This window comes from Hyalella azteca, unplaced genomic scaffold (genome assembly GCF_000764305.2).
Source record: "Hyalella azteca isolate HAZT.00-mixed unplaced genomic scaffold, Hazt_2.0.2 contig12555, whole genome shotgun sequence".
Taxonomy (NCBI): domain Eukaryota; kingdom Metazoa; phylum Arthropoda; class Malacostraca; order Amphipoda; family Hyalellidae; genus Hyalella; species Hyalella azteca.
The window spans coordinates 311,322-328,586 of NW_025942510.1; the positions used below are offsets into that span (position 1 = coordinate 311,322).

At 35.4% G+C, this 17,265-nt stretch overlaps 1 protein-coding gene across 1 annotated transcript in view; it reads right to left on the reverse strand.

Annotated features, from left to right (window-relative positions):
• Nucleotides 1-12,762, reverse strand: part of LOC108669541 (ethanolamine-phosphate phospho-lyase) — an 18,368-nt gene extending 5,606 nt beyond the window's left edge. The window contains exons 1-5 of the mRNA XM_018156898.2: nt 12,629-12,762; nt 8,125-8,243; nt 2,829-2,934; nt 2,369-2,497; nt 1,047-1,140 (exon numbers count right to left, since the gene is read on the reverse strand). Of these exons, the coding sequence (XP_018012387.1) occupies nt 1,047-1,140; nt 2,369-2,497; nt 2,829-2,934; nt 8,125-8,243; nt 12,629-12,690 (510 nt within the window). The 5' untranslated portion in view covers nt 12,691-12,762. The remainder of the gene's footprint in view (nt 1-1,046; nt 1,141-2,368; nt 2,498-2,828; nt 2,935-8,124; nt 8,244-12,628) is intronic.
• Nucleotides 12,763-17,265: the final 4,503 nt, after the last annotated feature.

The window sequence follows — 17,265 nt, forward strand, 5'->3', positions numbered from 1 at the left end:
GTATTATATATTTATGTATTTTATATTTATATATATTAAAAATTATATATATTAATTATATATATTTTTGAAAACCATATAAAAAACATTCCTTACATTTTAATTACTGAATATACATTCACTATCGATATTAAATATATATGCTATATTTTAATTACCGATATACCGATTACACGTTCCATACAATTAAATAAATTTCAATGTAGATGTTATAATTAAAGATTAATGAGAAATAATTCAGTAATTTTCAATTTTAATAACTACCGGTACATTAATTTAATTATGAACATTTGAGTAAAATATTTATGTTTTAGCAATCATGATTACGACAGTCCATGTAAGTTTTGAAATTATTAATCAAATTAATATGAGAAAATGTAAGCTTATCATTTAATTATATCAGAAATACATAGGATATTTTTTAGGGTAAGGTTGTAGCGTTAAAGACAAGATTGTGGCTTTAGGGTAAAGCTGTAGCTACTACGGTAAGGTTGTAGCTTTTAGGTTAATGTTGTGGCTTTCAGGGTAAGGTTGAAACTTTTAGGGTAAGGTTGTAGCTTTTAGAATAAGGTTGTAGCTTTTAGAATAAGGTTGTAGCTTTTAATGTAAGGTTGTAGCTTTTAATGTAAGGTTGTAGCTTCTAGAGTAAGGTTGTAGCTTTTAGAGTAAGGTTGTATCTTTCAATGTAAGGTAGTATCTTTTAGAGTATGGTTCTAGCTTTTAGAGTAAGGTTGTAGCTTTTAGGGTAAGGTTGTAGCTATTAAAGATTTAAGTTGTAGCTTTTAGAGTAAGGTTTCCACTTTTAATGTAAGGTTGTAGCTTTTAGAGCAAGGTTGTATCTTTTGGGGTAAGGTTGTGGCTTTTAATGTAAGGTTGTATTTTCTAGAGTGAGGTTGTAGTTTTTAGAGTAAAGTTGTAGTTTTTAGGGTATGGTTGTATCTTTCAGAGTGAGGTTGTAGTTTTTAGGGTAAGGTTGTATGTAGTTTTTAGAGTAAGGTTGTAGTTTTTAGAGATAAAGTTTTAGTTTTTAGGGCTATGCTACTCACGACGTGCACCCAGTCCTTCTTGCCCTCCCCCCCTGGGTGGTTGAACTTGTACGGCGAAATGTCGATCAAGGAAGACACGTGGCCGTGGTAGGCACTGCGGCCCAAACATTGTATGTGATACATTCTTATTATCAACATAGTTATTGTCAACATAGTTATTGTCAACATAGTTATTGTCAATATAGTCATTATCAACATAGTTATATTCAACATAGCAATTATCAACATCGGTTCTCTCAACATCGCTTTTCAAAACATCGTTATTTTCACCATCGTAGTGGCCTATATTATCCGCAAGCTTCTTTCGTTTCTTTTTGTACCCGCCAATGCGTCATTAAAAAATTGTCGAGTTAACTCTGCGCTCGGTTATAGATTGTGGAACGTGACAATGATAGTGACTTTAAGGAAGTTTTTGCTGAAACAGTAGGTGTAATTGAAGTTACTCTAGTTGAAGAGGTGAAAAACTATAACAATTAGTGATGGGTTATAGATAAAAAACTGGGTGGAACGGAGAGATAACTTGAGAGCATCATCGATTTTGTTTCTACGGAGGGACATATACCTACACAGCACGGCTGATTCAATGCGCGTGCGGGCGCATCCAACTCAAATTCTTTGTACTGCCAGCGCCTGCTTTTGCTACTTTCTACTGAATGGAAAAGATAGAGCTTTTCCCGTGTACAGGCACCTTAATTATCCTAGGTGGTATAGTAGCCTTTGAAGTTAAGTGCTTGAATCCATAGTACTGTAAGACCACAGCTACAGTTTAAACATGGCTCACTTCACAGGTCTTAACACGGCAGGCCAATCCTACACAGTTACCCCGACTCTCCACCAAAACCTAACCTAACCTCATTGGCTGCAGCAAGCTAAGGCGGGGCAGGGGAAGAGGTGAAGCCGGCCATTGGCTCCAAGAAGGTGAAGTCGGAGATAAATGTGAAGGTAATGTCTTTTGGGTTTAAACATTTGAAATAGATCCCTAGCAAGCAATAGATGTTGATATCCGGCAAAATGGCTTAAGCAGGAAGGAACTGGCCTGGCTTGCAGTGTTTCGGCATGTCGTGCGGCTTTGTAGCTCTGAGGCTAAGTGTAGTTATTGCATGATGAGACTAGGCGTTGGAGCCAGGGCTAGTTAAAAAGTCAATTTTGTTTCTCAAGGCTACGCCTCCCGGCGACCGACACCTTTAAAAATTATTGCTGGCAACCCAATTCAGTCGCCAGCTTCATGCTATCTTTCTATCTCAACCTTATTCCTATACACATTTTCCCGCGTTTTATTCACCCATACATCACAAATGACCACACATCACACACGAGCTCACTGGTCCAAGGTGATGACGTCCCGGTGTCGCGTATGAGTCCATGCAAGCCGCAGAGCCAAGTCGTTCGCTTCGCTGCCGGAGTTAGTGAAGTAAACCACGCAGAGGGGCGGGGCAAACAGCGAGCACAGCCTGGTAATATCAATAATATCAATAATACTAATAACATTAATAACATTAATATTAATAATAAAAATAATAATTACAAGTAATAATTATGTAATTAAGATGTTTTATTTTGGATAACATTACAACATCCCACATGCTTCCATCACACATTTGAGTTAATGAAGTATACACTGAAAATATAACGAATTAAAATATACATGTAGGTATAATCAACCATGAAAAAGAATCAACAAATAAACAAAAAAAACTGCAACAAAAAATCCATAAGAAGGATATTCATTCATTTTCATGAAATAAATGCAGCAAATTTAATTGAATGCGTAAATATACTCACCGCTGCGCGTACAGGACGAGCTCGTCGTGCAGGAAGCGGTTGTTGGTGTTGAGTAGCCCGTACTGCGCCGCTGCGGCTGCCACCACTTTAGGGTGGCAGTGGCCAACTGTGTGGCCAAATGGTACAGTTAGGGTGGCAGTGGCCAACTGCGCGGCCAAATGGTACAGTTAGGGTGGCAGTGGCCAACTGTGCGGTCAAATGGTACAGTTAGGGTGGCAGTGGCCAACTGTGCGGTCAAATGGTACAGTTAAGTGGCAGTGGCCAACTGTGCGGCCAAATGGTACAGTTAGGGTGGCAGTGGCCAACTGCGCGGTCAAATGGTACAGTTAGTGTGGCAGTGGCCAACTGCGCGGTCAAATGGTACAGTTAGTGTGGCAGTGGCCAACTGAGCGGTCAAATGGTACAGTTAGGGTGGCAGTGGCCAACTGAGCGGCCAAATGGTACAGTTAGGGTGGCAGTGGCCAACTGCGCGGCCAAAGGGTACAGTCATAGCAGCATTTATGGATCAGTTCTACACTAAAGACAAAATTCTTATTAGTAAAATATGTCTAATGCCTGAGTAATTCCAAGTCAAAGACGTAATGATAAAAGAAATGACATAAAAAAGGTTAAAAATTCCAAGTCAAAGACGTAATGATAAAATAAACAACATAAAAATAGGTTAAAAAATGTAATTATAGCTGCATTTATGGGAGAGGACATCCAACATATGTCAGGATATGATAACAGAAATCATTTATCACCAGGCAGAAGATGATAGCAGTGAACACATTGACATATTATATAAGAATATAAAGAAGTCATGGCACGGCGATATGCCATGAACTGCAATGGCACTGCGATATGCCATGAACTGCAATGGCACTGCGATATGCCATAAACAGCAATGGCACTGCGATATGCCATGAACAGCAATGGCACTGCGATATGCCATGAACTGCAATGGCACTGCGATATGCCATGAACTGCAATGGCACTGTGATATGCCATGAACAGCAATGGCACTGTGATATGCCATGAACAGCAATGGCACAGCGATATGCCATGAACAGCAATGGCACTGCGATAATGGCATAGCCTCGATTAGCTCTGAATGACACCTCTGTTGAGTTGTGTTGGTGCCTACATAAACCTACACATTGGCGCTTCCTTACACAAGTCTAACCTTTATACTGGCTTAACCTTTCCACCGGCCAAACCTTTTTACCAGTATATCCATTACACTGACCTAAATTCATATTGCCTATCTTTTATACTGGCATAACCTGTACATTGGATTAACCGTAATACTGGACGAAGCTTTTTACTGGACTAACCTTTATTATGGCCTAACCTTATAACTGCTTTATACTGGCTTAATTCCTTTACACCGGCCAAACCTTTTTACCAGCTTATCCATTATACTGACCTAAATTCATATTGCCTATCCTTTATTCAGACCTAACCTGTATACATTGGATTAACCGTAATACTGGCCGAAGCTTTTTACTGGACTAACCTTTATTAGGGCCTAACCTTATAACTGCTAATGGTATAACCTTTACACGCTGCACGGTTCCCAAAAAATTGCCAGAAAACTTAATTTTTTAGGGGCTTGACAATCGACGAATTGATTGGCAATTGTTACAGGCGTTCAGCCATGAGGTTTTACTTTAAAAATTGCTACTTTACCAAGACTTTTTGAATTTCCGAGAAGTCAAAATCTCTGGAGTTGACACAATATAATCACTTCATTCTAAAACAATTATTTCAATTGATTGATAAACGTGACTTAATATCAAGATTTGACAATTATAATCCTAATGTTCACAATGTTCAATGTTCGTAATGTTAAACATCGATTCATACTTCGCTCAAAAGCTTTTTCATTAATAATTACAATGCCGTTGTTCATGGGGAACGCAAGATAAGATAACGTAGTACGCATGTATTGCAACAACAACGGCTTATCTGTAATGAACGCAGCTGTTGGCATGGACGTAGTTTCTCCCGTAGAGTTTCTAATTAATCTGAAGTAATCTAAAGTAATCTGAAGTAATCTAAAGTAATCTAAAGTAATCTAAAGCAATCTGAAGTAATCTGAAGTAATCTGAAGTAATCTAAAGCAATCTGAAGTAATCTGAAGTAATCTGAAGTAATCTGCAGTAATCTGAAGTAATCTGAAGTAATCAGAAGTAATCTGAAGTAATCTGAAGTAATCTAAAGTAATCTAAAGTAATCTAAAGTAATCCAAAGTAATCCAAAGTAATCTAAAGTAATCTAAAGTAATCTGAAGTAATCTGAAGTAATCTGCAGTAATCTAAAGTAATCTAAAGTAATCTGAAGTAATCTGAAGTAATCTAAAGCAATCTGAAGTAATCTGAAGTAATCTCAAGAAATCCAAGGAAAATCGGTAGCCAGCTACATAACTCATAAGCGAGGATGGAAAAGGTAAGATATTCGTATTATCTTAGCAAAATAGTAAGAATTCTTACTTTTCTTAGACCCTTTTCCGGATTCTGGTCAGAAAACGTGCAGTACATTATTAAAACCATTAAAGGAACTTGATATGGGCGGAAATTGCGGTAACTATAGAGTTACGATAATTCAGCCAAGATGTTATAATTCAAAGGCATGTATCAATTAATAATTTAAAAGCAAAGAAAATGTCAAGTAAATCCATTATATTTTAATTTGAAGTTTTTCGGCGTATAGCTTCATCACCAGTTAGAAATACAAGTCCAACAGTTATGATAAAAATATAGTGAATTTCCATAGCGTTTCTTATATTTTAATTATTGGCTAACTTGCAATTTAAGAAAACTACTGATATAAAAAATACAGTAATTTTTCGAATTTAGAGAAATTTGCATGTACCTGTTATTTTTGACCGCAAGTCAAATTTATTATTAGTGTGTATAATAATACACACTAATAATACTCTCGGAATACTCTCAGAATAAATAATACTCTCAGAGAATTGAATGGGACTTTGTCCAAATAGCGATGCCTTCTTTGACATTGTGCGGGTCACTTATCCATTAATGGGAGTGTAATAACATCCAATTACCTCGAGTTTTCTCATTCGTGTTTAAAATGAAATATCCTTTAGAAGGGGCATCTAAGAGATGAATGTACTCAGCTGCAAACATTGTGTGGTTGGCCTGATGTAAAATTTAAATAAATGTCACCACTAATTTACAAATTTGTAATTTATAATTAACTAATTAATTTATAATCTCTTAAAAATTTAAAAGCAAAGAATAGTCCATGAAAATTCATATCTTTGTAGAAAACGTTTCGGAGTCCAGCTCCATCTTTTCTATAAAGATATGAATTTTTGTGGACTATTCTTTGCTTTTAAATTTTTAGTTGCTTTTAGTTTAGTTTAGTTAGTTAATTTTTTACTTTTTTAAAAGTTTAGTTTAAATTTAAATTTTTTAAATTTAGTTAAAACTTCAACATATGTTACATCAACCTTTAGTCCCAATGCAGTCTCATAAGCAGCAGCTTCTTAGATATCTCCTAGCAACGCAAGCTCTACTAGGTCAGAAGATCAGATCAGTAGTGTTTATTTAAATTTAAATAAGTATGCTTCATTACACTCGTTTAATTTCTGCTAGATTTTCCTCCCGTATTCATTTGATCCACGGCACTGGGAAAAAATGTATCCCTCTGCTCAGTAACTCGTACAATTCTGTAACTTTTTGCGAGTTTTATCAGTCAAGCCTTATTAGAAACGCTCGTGACATTGGTTCGCAAATGTAATAAATAATTAATGTATAGCGTCGCATAATGTACTGCAGTCCCTGCGATGCTATACATTATTATATTTACACTCTAATCAACGTGCATGCTCTACTTGGTGAAGATAAGTCCTGCGACGCCATACATTAATTAATTATTATATATGCGTTATATCGAACCAATGTCACGAGCGTTTCTAACAAGGCATGACTGATAAAGCTAAAAAAAATTTAACTCAGTACTCACTGCAGTGAATGACAGAGAGCGCATTTTCTCGTCGACGAAAACGTGAAGTCACGGACGGACGGACAGACAGACGGACAGACGGACAGACAGACAGACAGACAGACAGACAGACGTACAGACAGACGGACAGACAGACGGACAGACAGACGGACAGACAGACGGACGGACATGGCGAGCACATTAGTGTATTTTTTCCTTAAGTGAGAAAATGAGCTAAAAAGGGTTACGACATTTTACGAGTTACGTTACCGAGCAGAGGGATTAATTTTTTCCCAGTACCGTGGATCATATAAATATATATAAATGCGGGAAGATACTATAGCAGAAATGAAACGAGTTGTAATGGGACATCCTTATTTAAATTTAAATAAGCACTACTGATCCTAGCGAGATAAAATGTGGAGGCGTAGTCAAGAGGCAACAGAATAAGTATCAAAAAAAGCTGCGGGTTCGAACCCCAGCAAGCTGTAAAATTTTACGGTTTCACTTGCACATGAGGCGCTATATAATCCGTCGACGGCACCGTGACCGTGGGCGGCAAGACCAAAACGAATCCCAAATAACTATTCATTTATAGAATAGATACCAGAAATTTATAATCCAGAAAATTAACAAATTCTTGGTACTTCATTGCCACTAGCATCACGAAACGTTGAAAAACTACAACCGGCCATACATAGTTACTCTATGTATTGACTTTTTGAACATCTGATGAGTATAAAAAAAAAACAGTGGGCCCCGATATTGCTTATGATAGCACTCACTATGCTATTGAAAACGGCAAAATATGTTAGCCAATGAAACTCAAACAACAACAGCCGCGCATATGGCAACACTCGCTATGCAGTTGCCAGCTGCCAAATAAGTATCACAAGAACATCAACCACAGCCCCGCGTATGGCAACACTCGCTATGCAGTTGCCAGCTGCCAAATAAGTATCACAATAACATCAAACAACAACAGCCACGCGTATGGCAACACTCACTTGCAGTTGCCAGCTGCCAAATAAGTATCACAAGAACATCAAACAACAACAGACGCGCGTATGGCAACACTCGCTATATGCAGTTGCCAGCTGCCAAATAAGTATCACAAGAACATCAAACAACAACAGCCAGTTTCTGGTCAGAATCGGCAAGGAGGCCGGGCGGTTAAGCACAGCAGAATTGTAGCAGTGAGTTGCGAGTTCGAGACCGCAACAAGCTGTGAATGTTCTACGATGTTAAGAATCGACGACAGGCCTACGGCCTACTAAACAGTGAAACCGCTATTATTATTATTATTATTATTATTATTATTATTATTATTATTATTAACACTCACCATGCGCAACATTGTTGATGCAGTCGAGGTAGGCGTTGCCGAGCTCGTCGTACATGCGGCAGCCTGAAGCCCTCACAATTTTCAGAGGGTCGCTGCGGAAGAATAACTTGCAGGAGGGCCTGCAGGATATGGAAGGAATGAGTGCATATTAAAAATGATCTATTTGATCTAAAGGACATAGTATATGGCAGATCCTGAAAAATTAAATCTTGACAATTTAAAAAGAAATATTCAATATTATGAAAATCTAAATACAAAGTAAATTCAATATAATAAAGCTAGCTGCTGCTTATGGACAGTGTCTTGTTAATTTAATCATTGAAAGCATAATATATTGAATCTTGTAATTACATGTATAAAATAAATTGTGGCTGCCCTGACATACATAATCAAATTTTTTTCTATTTTTGAATACGGGAAAATGATTTGTTTTATATATCCTTAATCCCCGAAGAAATGATATCATGCAGCTTATGTCCATCCCCCAATATCACGTTTAATAGTATTTATTCAATAACAATATTGTATCGAAACTCTCATAATCAATGAAACTGTAAATTACATCTACGGTGACGATTGAAAAATGCATGCCTTGTCGTTCTTATATTATAAAATTTCGATTCAAAGGTAGTTCATATGGAAGAGACAGATGGAAACGTTTTATTTTGGTAGGATTATAGGTTCTCATGAAAAGTCAGTTGAAATTATTATTTTAACCCTAGATATACTAAGCGTGTTTCCAAATCAACATTGGTTGTAGAAAGTTAAAAATATGAGTCAAAATAAAAGGATACATGCAAACCCGGCTATTTTCGATTACACTGTAACATATTTTTTTAAATTTTGGGAAGAAAAATTGTAAAACGGATAGATACAGCGCGCATATTTATTAGTCTGTCCTCAATAGATTACAGACATTGTCTGTCCTCATTAGAATACAGACATTGTCTGTAAACAATAGAATCCAGACATTGTCTGTACACAATAGAATCCAGACATTGTCTGTAAACAATAGAATCCAGACGTTGTCTGTACACAATAGAATCCAGACATTNCTTGTCTGTACACAATAGAATCTCGACCTTGTCTGTACACAATAGAATCTCGACCTTGTCTGTACACAATAGAATCTCGACCTTGTCTGTACACAATAGAATCTAGACCTTGTCTGTACACAATACAATCCAGGCCTTGTCTGTACACAATAGAATTCAGAATATTGCCCTTGTATCAGTAACGGTAGATAGTTGAACAGTCATCACGACTACCCTCTACATATGAGGTTGTCTTCACTAATTCAGCATGCATAGGCTTTTCTCTTCTAGTTAGGAACATAAACAATTGTTGTATCGATTCTTTCCTGCACCCAAGGATTCCGCTAATGCCACGGATAGTAACAATTTGCGTTTTTTCTCAAAATTTTTCCCATTCAACCGTGCCTCAAATTTTGTTTATAAGCTTTTTACACCTGGGCGCACATTTTATCACGAATAAGTTTTTTTCTAGGACCCGTATTTAATAGGGTAAAAAAATGATTTTCGGAAAATCTTTAATAAAACAAGCAAAAGATCTTTTTAAGAATATGCAGCCAGTATATGGCTTTGTCAAGAAAACGCACTCTAGTAAATCCATGTTAATAAAACGCAATGTATTTTTTTACATTGAGTTGTAATTCTTAAAAAAATGTTTAAATAGACCTAATTTGTTATGTCATTCATTCAATTAAACTTGTTAAGAATACACAAGTCAGTAACGTTCTTGTTAAGTATAAGCACCCCAGTATGGCTTTGTTAGGAAAACGCAGTATAGTATATCCTTATTAATAAAACGCAATATATTTTTTTACGTTGAATTGTAATTCTTAAGAAAATTTAAGTAGACCAAATTCGTTGTATTAATCATTCAATTAAAGTTGTTAAGAATACACCCTTCAGTAATATTCTTAACAATTAAGATCCCATGCAAGCACCTTCTCTTACACCGCCGTTCTTTGTACAGGAAATCGTGGTACCAATGAAGATAACATTCGTTATACCAGGGAGCCGTGCTATTAAATAGTAAAGAGTTCTTAACACCTTCAGCCAAACACTGACGGCTTTTCACGCTAAACCCACCAATCACAGATGAGAAATCGTCCGCTACGTGAACTTATACCGGCACGGTTACTTATATAGGCCGCTACGTGTACTTAGGCCACTAGGTGTATTTTAATTGAGTTTTAATAGTCAGACTCCCTACGATTAGAAAATGCTTACAATACTTGGTGAAATGCGTACAAATTTTTACTAAATATAGCGGCTGCCTCATAAATCTTTGTTAAGGAACTGAAAAAGCGACACAGACATATACTTATGTGGTATGTTTTCTTTATGAAATTTATTTACAATAATTTTGGTTTTTGCTGAATGAAAACCTTTGTTCAAATTACAATATTTAATAATTACTCATCAGCAGTTATCATGCGCATAGCCTACACCCAGGAGGTCAATGTGAATTTTTTTTCATCACTTGTCGCTCTCTAAAATTACTGACGCGGCTGACGTGTATATAAGTGAAAAAGTGATACTCCATTAACAAAATCGCTGACATGTAGAATGAGTGCGCTGAAAAAAAAGATCGTCAGCTTGCATTTTGGCCAGAGTGTCGTTGAGCCTGTCAATCTCTAACAACATTCCGACACGCTACAAATACGCGAACATCTCTACAACACACATCCGTGCGACAATTGCGCTGGACAACGAACATCCCTGCAACATTCTTACGCAACAAATGTGCTGGACAACGAATATCCCTTCAACATCCTAAGTAAATTGCTTCAGACAACAACATCCCTACAACATCCTGACGCAACAGATGTGCTGGACAACCAACATCCCTACAACATCCTGACGCAATAAATGTGCTGGACAACCAACATCCCTACAACATCCTGACGCAACAAATGTGCTGGACAACCAACATCCCTACAACATCCTGACGCAACAAATGCGCTGGACAACCAACATCCCTGCAACATCCTGACGCAACAAATGCGTTGGACAACAAACATCCCTACAACATCTTGACGCAACAGATGCGTTAGACAACCAACATCCCTACAACATCCTGACGCAACATATGCGTTAGACAACCAACATCCCTACAACATCCTGACGCAACAAATGCGTTAGACAACCAACATCCCTACAACATCCTGACGCAACAGATGCGTTAGACAACTAACTTCCCCACAACATCCTGACGTAACAAATGCGTTGAATAACGAAATACTAAAGGAAGAAGTTGAAAGTCATTAAAAAAATTACTGTGAACGATGAACGGTGGTCGCAAAAAATATTATATGTGAAACATAAGCGTGAGCAAATGAACACGTTTTGGAACATTGTTGACCGTACTGAATATTTTGGTGCATTGTTCGCCGTACCGAATTTTATGGTGCATTGTTGAACGTACCGAATGTCTTGGTACATTGTTAAGCGTACCGAATGTTTTGGTAGATTGTTTCCGCTTTCTTTAGGATGTTGACATGAATAACTGAATATTTTAGTCTATAAGGTTGTAGTGAATACTTGTCAATTAAACTTTTTCAGCTGCCGACTGCGAAGCAAATTTTTATTTCGTTAGTAAAAGATTTTCATGCCACTTAGATAATCGATCTAAATGTCTAAACCGGAGGTCAACATTGCCCCCCAATTTCATTTCCTCAAAATTGTTGGTCAAAATAACAGCTCTGCGTTCAAGAGAAACAAGCTTAACGCACCAACGTCAATGACCAAAGTCGCCATAGCGATGCCCTTTCACCGAACTCGCCACGCTCTATAAAACCAATGTGATATTCAATAGAAATACATTTACGAATGTTTGAGGGGTAAATGAGGGTTCAATGTGTTCATATCGCAATAAAACATACATATTTATCTATTATTAACGGAAATGACCAAGTGAGTGCATGAATTAGGTCACAGTTATGCTAATCTTGCGCCAGCTTCGCTGCGTTACTATGGTGATATTACCAGTTTGAAATAGAATTGGTGTGGAACAGAGATAAATGTTACAAGAATTTGCTGCGCGTTACTATTTTAAATTTAAAATTTTTTACTAAAATTCGTATACTATTTTAATAATACAAGTTTGGCCTAAAATTCGTATGAAACTTAGATGATAGATATATGTTACAAAAATTTTCTGTCAGCATCAGGTGCCACAATACAATAATCGCGAGTTTTATGATTAAAAATTACAGAATGTTTTTACAAGGACTGGGGCAGTCCTTCCTTTATCGCTTGATATCCAAATTTATGATATAAATTTAATGTTATCCGAATGTACCGTATTTACGATACTGTTAATAATACATTCTAAAAACGACAGTAGTACAGCGTTCCGTCGTACAGTAAATTCCGTTTATTTGGAGAAAACGTTCGTGTCTTGGCCAAAGAGTTCTACTTTTACTAGAAAATAATCGATTTGCAAGTAAATTGTGCTCTACAAAACGTGATCTTACCCGACATATTTTTGTCGTAGCTCAATAGTTTTCTCCTTAGGTATTTTTTCAAGACTTGCCATGGTTACCCATGAATGGCTCGACAGAGACCGACAGTTGGAGAGCCTAACAGGACACAACCTACCACAACGACGTCTTAATGCTTACTGAATCACGGACACTTCTGTGCCTGACAACTCTCAATGGCACGGACCAAGTCTGAATACGCTTTTAACTAGTGATAACATGGTTGAATTAAATTTAATACATATGTATTAATTCAGCCATGAGTAATAATACCAATAACCTTTTAAAATCATGTTTCATGTTTGTGACTATAGAAAAAAATTCAGAAATAAGACTTTAAATTAAATGTAGAAAACAAATGAGAATGGAAGTGATTTAGACTTTTGTCGTTCAGTGCCACTGTTTTTTATGTGTTCAGCGCTTGAATTTGCCAATACGATTTTCACAAACCTAAAACCACATTAGAAATTTTTTATGAGACTATTAGAGAAACTTAGTTTTAAACTTTACAAAATTGTTCAGTTATACATAGAAAACGTTTCAGTTGGGCGTAGAAAATAAGGACCAGCATAGAAAACGTTTTCATGTCCAGCTAAAACCTCTATTATAACCCGAATACATATATGGTTATATCTAAAATAACATGGTAACAATAATTGAACGTTGTGCGAATACGTTTGTAAGCTAAGAGAATTAATAATTGACCCTTAGGACGTGTGCATTAGTTAATTAAACGCGCTAAAACTTCGTATGAGCAGCATTAATTTCAAATTATCTTTCATACAAATTTACCAAATTTGAAGAAGCCAATCCAGTATGAACGTTTAGAGTTAGAGTAAAGTGCTACATTTATTTTAATGCAAGTTTTATATAATATCAGCGGATAATATAATATAATAATAAGCGGATAATAATATAATAATAATATAATTTGGTTTTTCGCTTTAACTAGTTGTTAGGCAGCTAAGTTCTACGAAAAAGCATTAATAGCACAGTAAATTTGGAACATCCGGCATTGTTTTGGGATGCTCATTGGACATCTGGCAACTGGAAGAGTGATGCCATCCTCATACTAATGACACGAGAATGATTTCTCAATATCTGGCAACAACGTGGTCTCTAGCATATAAAAAAAACATACAGCAACAACCAAATTACTGTTATCATACGATTGTACTTATTCTGGCAAGAAATTGAAAGTGATGCCAAACGTAAAAAACTCATACATGTTGCCCATAGTGAGCAAACTTCGAGGGATATTTACTTTAGAAAATTAGATCATCATTCTTATGTTCAATATGTTTTTGTGCCAAATTTTTCGACTCAAAAGTGTGTTGACAATGTCATACTGGTAAAGAGTATTTAAACCTGAACTAAAAATTGATGAGTAAAATGTTTACAAACATAGCCATGACATCTTTCTGCTATCATTGTCGATCATTATTATTAAATTACTTTCATTCATTCATTATTAAAAATGTCATTCATTATAAAATTCCATTCATTCATTCATCATTATCATTGTCGATCATTATTAAACTTCATTCATTCATTCATTCATTCATTCATTCATTCATTTTTAAAATTGTCGATCATTATTAAATTCATTTCATTCATTCATTCATTATTAAAACTGTCAATAATTATTAAATCCATAAATAAATGATGGCTGATGTACTGGATTTATAAAACTGATTTACCAAAGCTGTTTTGAGCGCAAGTTATTAGTTAGTTACATCCTGGTGTGACTGATTAAATAATTGTTAATTATAGAGTTAAATAATATGCGTTTACAAATTACTTTTTAAAGACAACACCTCCAAAGAATCCAGCGTTTTTGATATTACACATGTACAATGAAATTCTAATTTTATTTTCGAATATTAAAAAAATCTTAATTTTGAACTTTTTTAATAAAAACCATTTTGTAAATTTTCAAGATTCTGTCAGTTGATTCATGCATTGTCTCTGATTTTATGCAAATGTGCAAAATTTCAGATCGATTGGGCAAGTTGAAGTGAGATAAATATCGATTATAAGATTTGTAGCAGACAAACAAACAAGAAGTGAAGTTAAAGAGAAGTGTTGTAATAAAAAAAAGTGGACGTACACTCAAAGAAATAACTGAGATGTTGTTCAAATAGCGATGCACCTTATATTCTTATGTGGGTCACCAGGACTCAGTTTGGTCAGGAAATAGGCGTATCAATGCTACGTCCGCTTTCTGCTCATGCATGCTGTGGGTAAGACAGCGTGTCACTATTTGGTCAACATGACACATTCATTTTTTTCTAAATGCATGGCGATAACAAAATACTGTGTTTATCATGTATATAACCCGTAAGTTCATTATTATGTTATTAAACATTCATATAATCACAAGCTCAAGTTGTTTGGTTATCATGTATATACCCGTAAGTTCATTATTATGTTATTAAACATTCATACAATTACACGTTCAAGTTGTTTATATGTGCTTTCGTCATATAATAACATTCCTAATGTTTTTACTTAATTTGCTCCTAAATTTCTATTGCAAGAATTGAAAAATAATCGCATATATTATTTCCATGCTATATGTCTTATTGACATGACATTAAATACTATTTGTATGACATTATATTCATTATTTCATTGTAAATATTACGATGGAGCGGCATAATCAATGCAAATCTATTTACTTCTATTTTTCCGTAAATTTAAGCTTACCTTATACAATTGTATGATCTCAACCTTAATTAGAAAACGTTTTCGTGTCTTGCTTTATAATTATTATTATTATTGGGTGGATTTAATGGAATCATACAATGTTACTATATTAATCAAACATGACATGGATGCTTGCACAACCATGTGTGTACATGGTGGAGTGAAATTAAGCCTTCTTAATGAGGTTCATAAATGATTGTATGGGTTACGGATGGGCTCAGTTGAGCCCTCATAGATTCCCATGTAAGGGTTACGGATGGGTTCATTTGAGCCCTCATAGATTCCCATGTAAGGGTTACGGATGGGTTCATTTGAGCCCTCATAGATTCCCATGTATGGGTTACGGATGGGTTCATTTGTGCCCTCATAGATTCCCATGTATGGGTTACGGATGGGTTCATTTGTGCCCTCATAGATTCCCATGTATGGGTTACGGATGGGTTCATTTGAGCCCTCATAGATTCCCATTTTTGTATAGCGGATTGGCTCATTTGAGCCCTTATAGATTTCCATGTATGTATAGCGGATAGGCTCAATTGAGCCCCTATAGGTTCACATGTATAGGTTGCGGACGGGCTCAATTTAGCCTAATAGACTCCAATGTGTGTATATAGCGGATAGGTTCAATTGAGCCCCATATATGGCACAAGCCTGGTGTACTGAAGTGTTTTCTCCGCATACCGCAGCCATGGCTTCTCATGTTCACACGCTTGTATTTATCTGTATTTATTTCTATGTTCAAACGTTTGTATATATGTGCATTTATTTCGCTTATGAACACTTTTGTGCATGATATATATATTATATAAATAAAATTTGAAAATGATTTATTTGTGTGAATACACAAATTTTTTACAAATCCCTTTTAATTATCATGTATAAATAAATTTTGAAAGTTATTTATACATGAATTTAAGTTTTTTATCGGTATGAATATTAATAAATTATCTTTTAATCAGATTGTAGTTTCTTCATACTATTCATACTAGCACTATAGCGTGCGTGCAGTAGCAATAAGGCTGGTTGATACATTTACTCTAATAATTATATAATAATAATTGTAATACTAATTATACTCTACTAATTATAATTTAAGAATAAATAAAGTAATTAATTAATTCAGTCCCTTATCTCGTATCATTTTATTAACGGCGCGAAAAAATAAGGTCTAATGAAAGGAATACAAACTTTCAAGATCGCTAGATATATTTTTTTTATCATACAGTACGTATATGCAATGGAATATATATTAACATATATATTTCTTTAATAGACTAATCAAATTTTTAGTAAGCGTAAAGATAATTAATGGGAGACTTACGAGGTAACTATTACCAATTTAAACAATTATATATTTTTAATGAACCGCGTGAGTTTCACGAATCATTGAGGCTTGACTCACTTAGAAAATGTGAGTCAAAATATGAGTGACCGCTAATCACGCTGAAGCCATAGCGAACACTAAAAATACATTCATTCATGAAGTGTGGATTTTTTGTATTATAATGTGTAAAGAAATGAAAAAAATATATTGCACAAAAATTGTAATTTTTGATGTATATATTCTGATAATAAAATCGTTCAGTCTCGTGTGGAGTTCAGTTCAGTTCAGTTCAGTCTCGGAACAAATTAGCTAAACTTCCATGACCACTACCCAATTCACATTAGTTAAAATATCTATTAGAAATCTACCTAAATAAATTAAAAACAATTCTTTTCCTCTCTAAGAGAATGCACTTCACCGTCCATTTTATTAGCCGTAAAGACCTGGGTTGAATGATAAAATAAAATGACATATTTAACCTTATTTACTAACGTCACAAGATAATCTACTTCTTTTATGGACAAATGTAAATAAAAACTGAAAAATCATCCATACAAGTCCGAGTCATTATCACTATGTATTCAAATGAGTGAATACA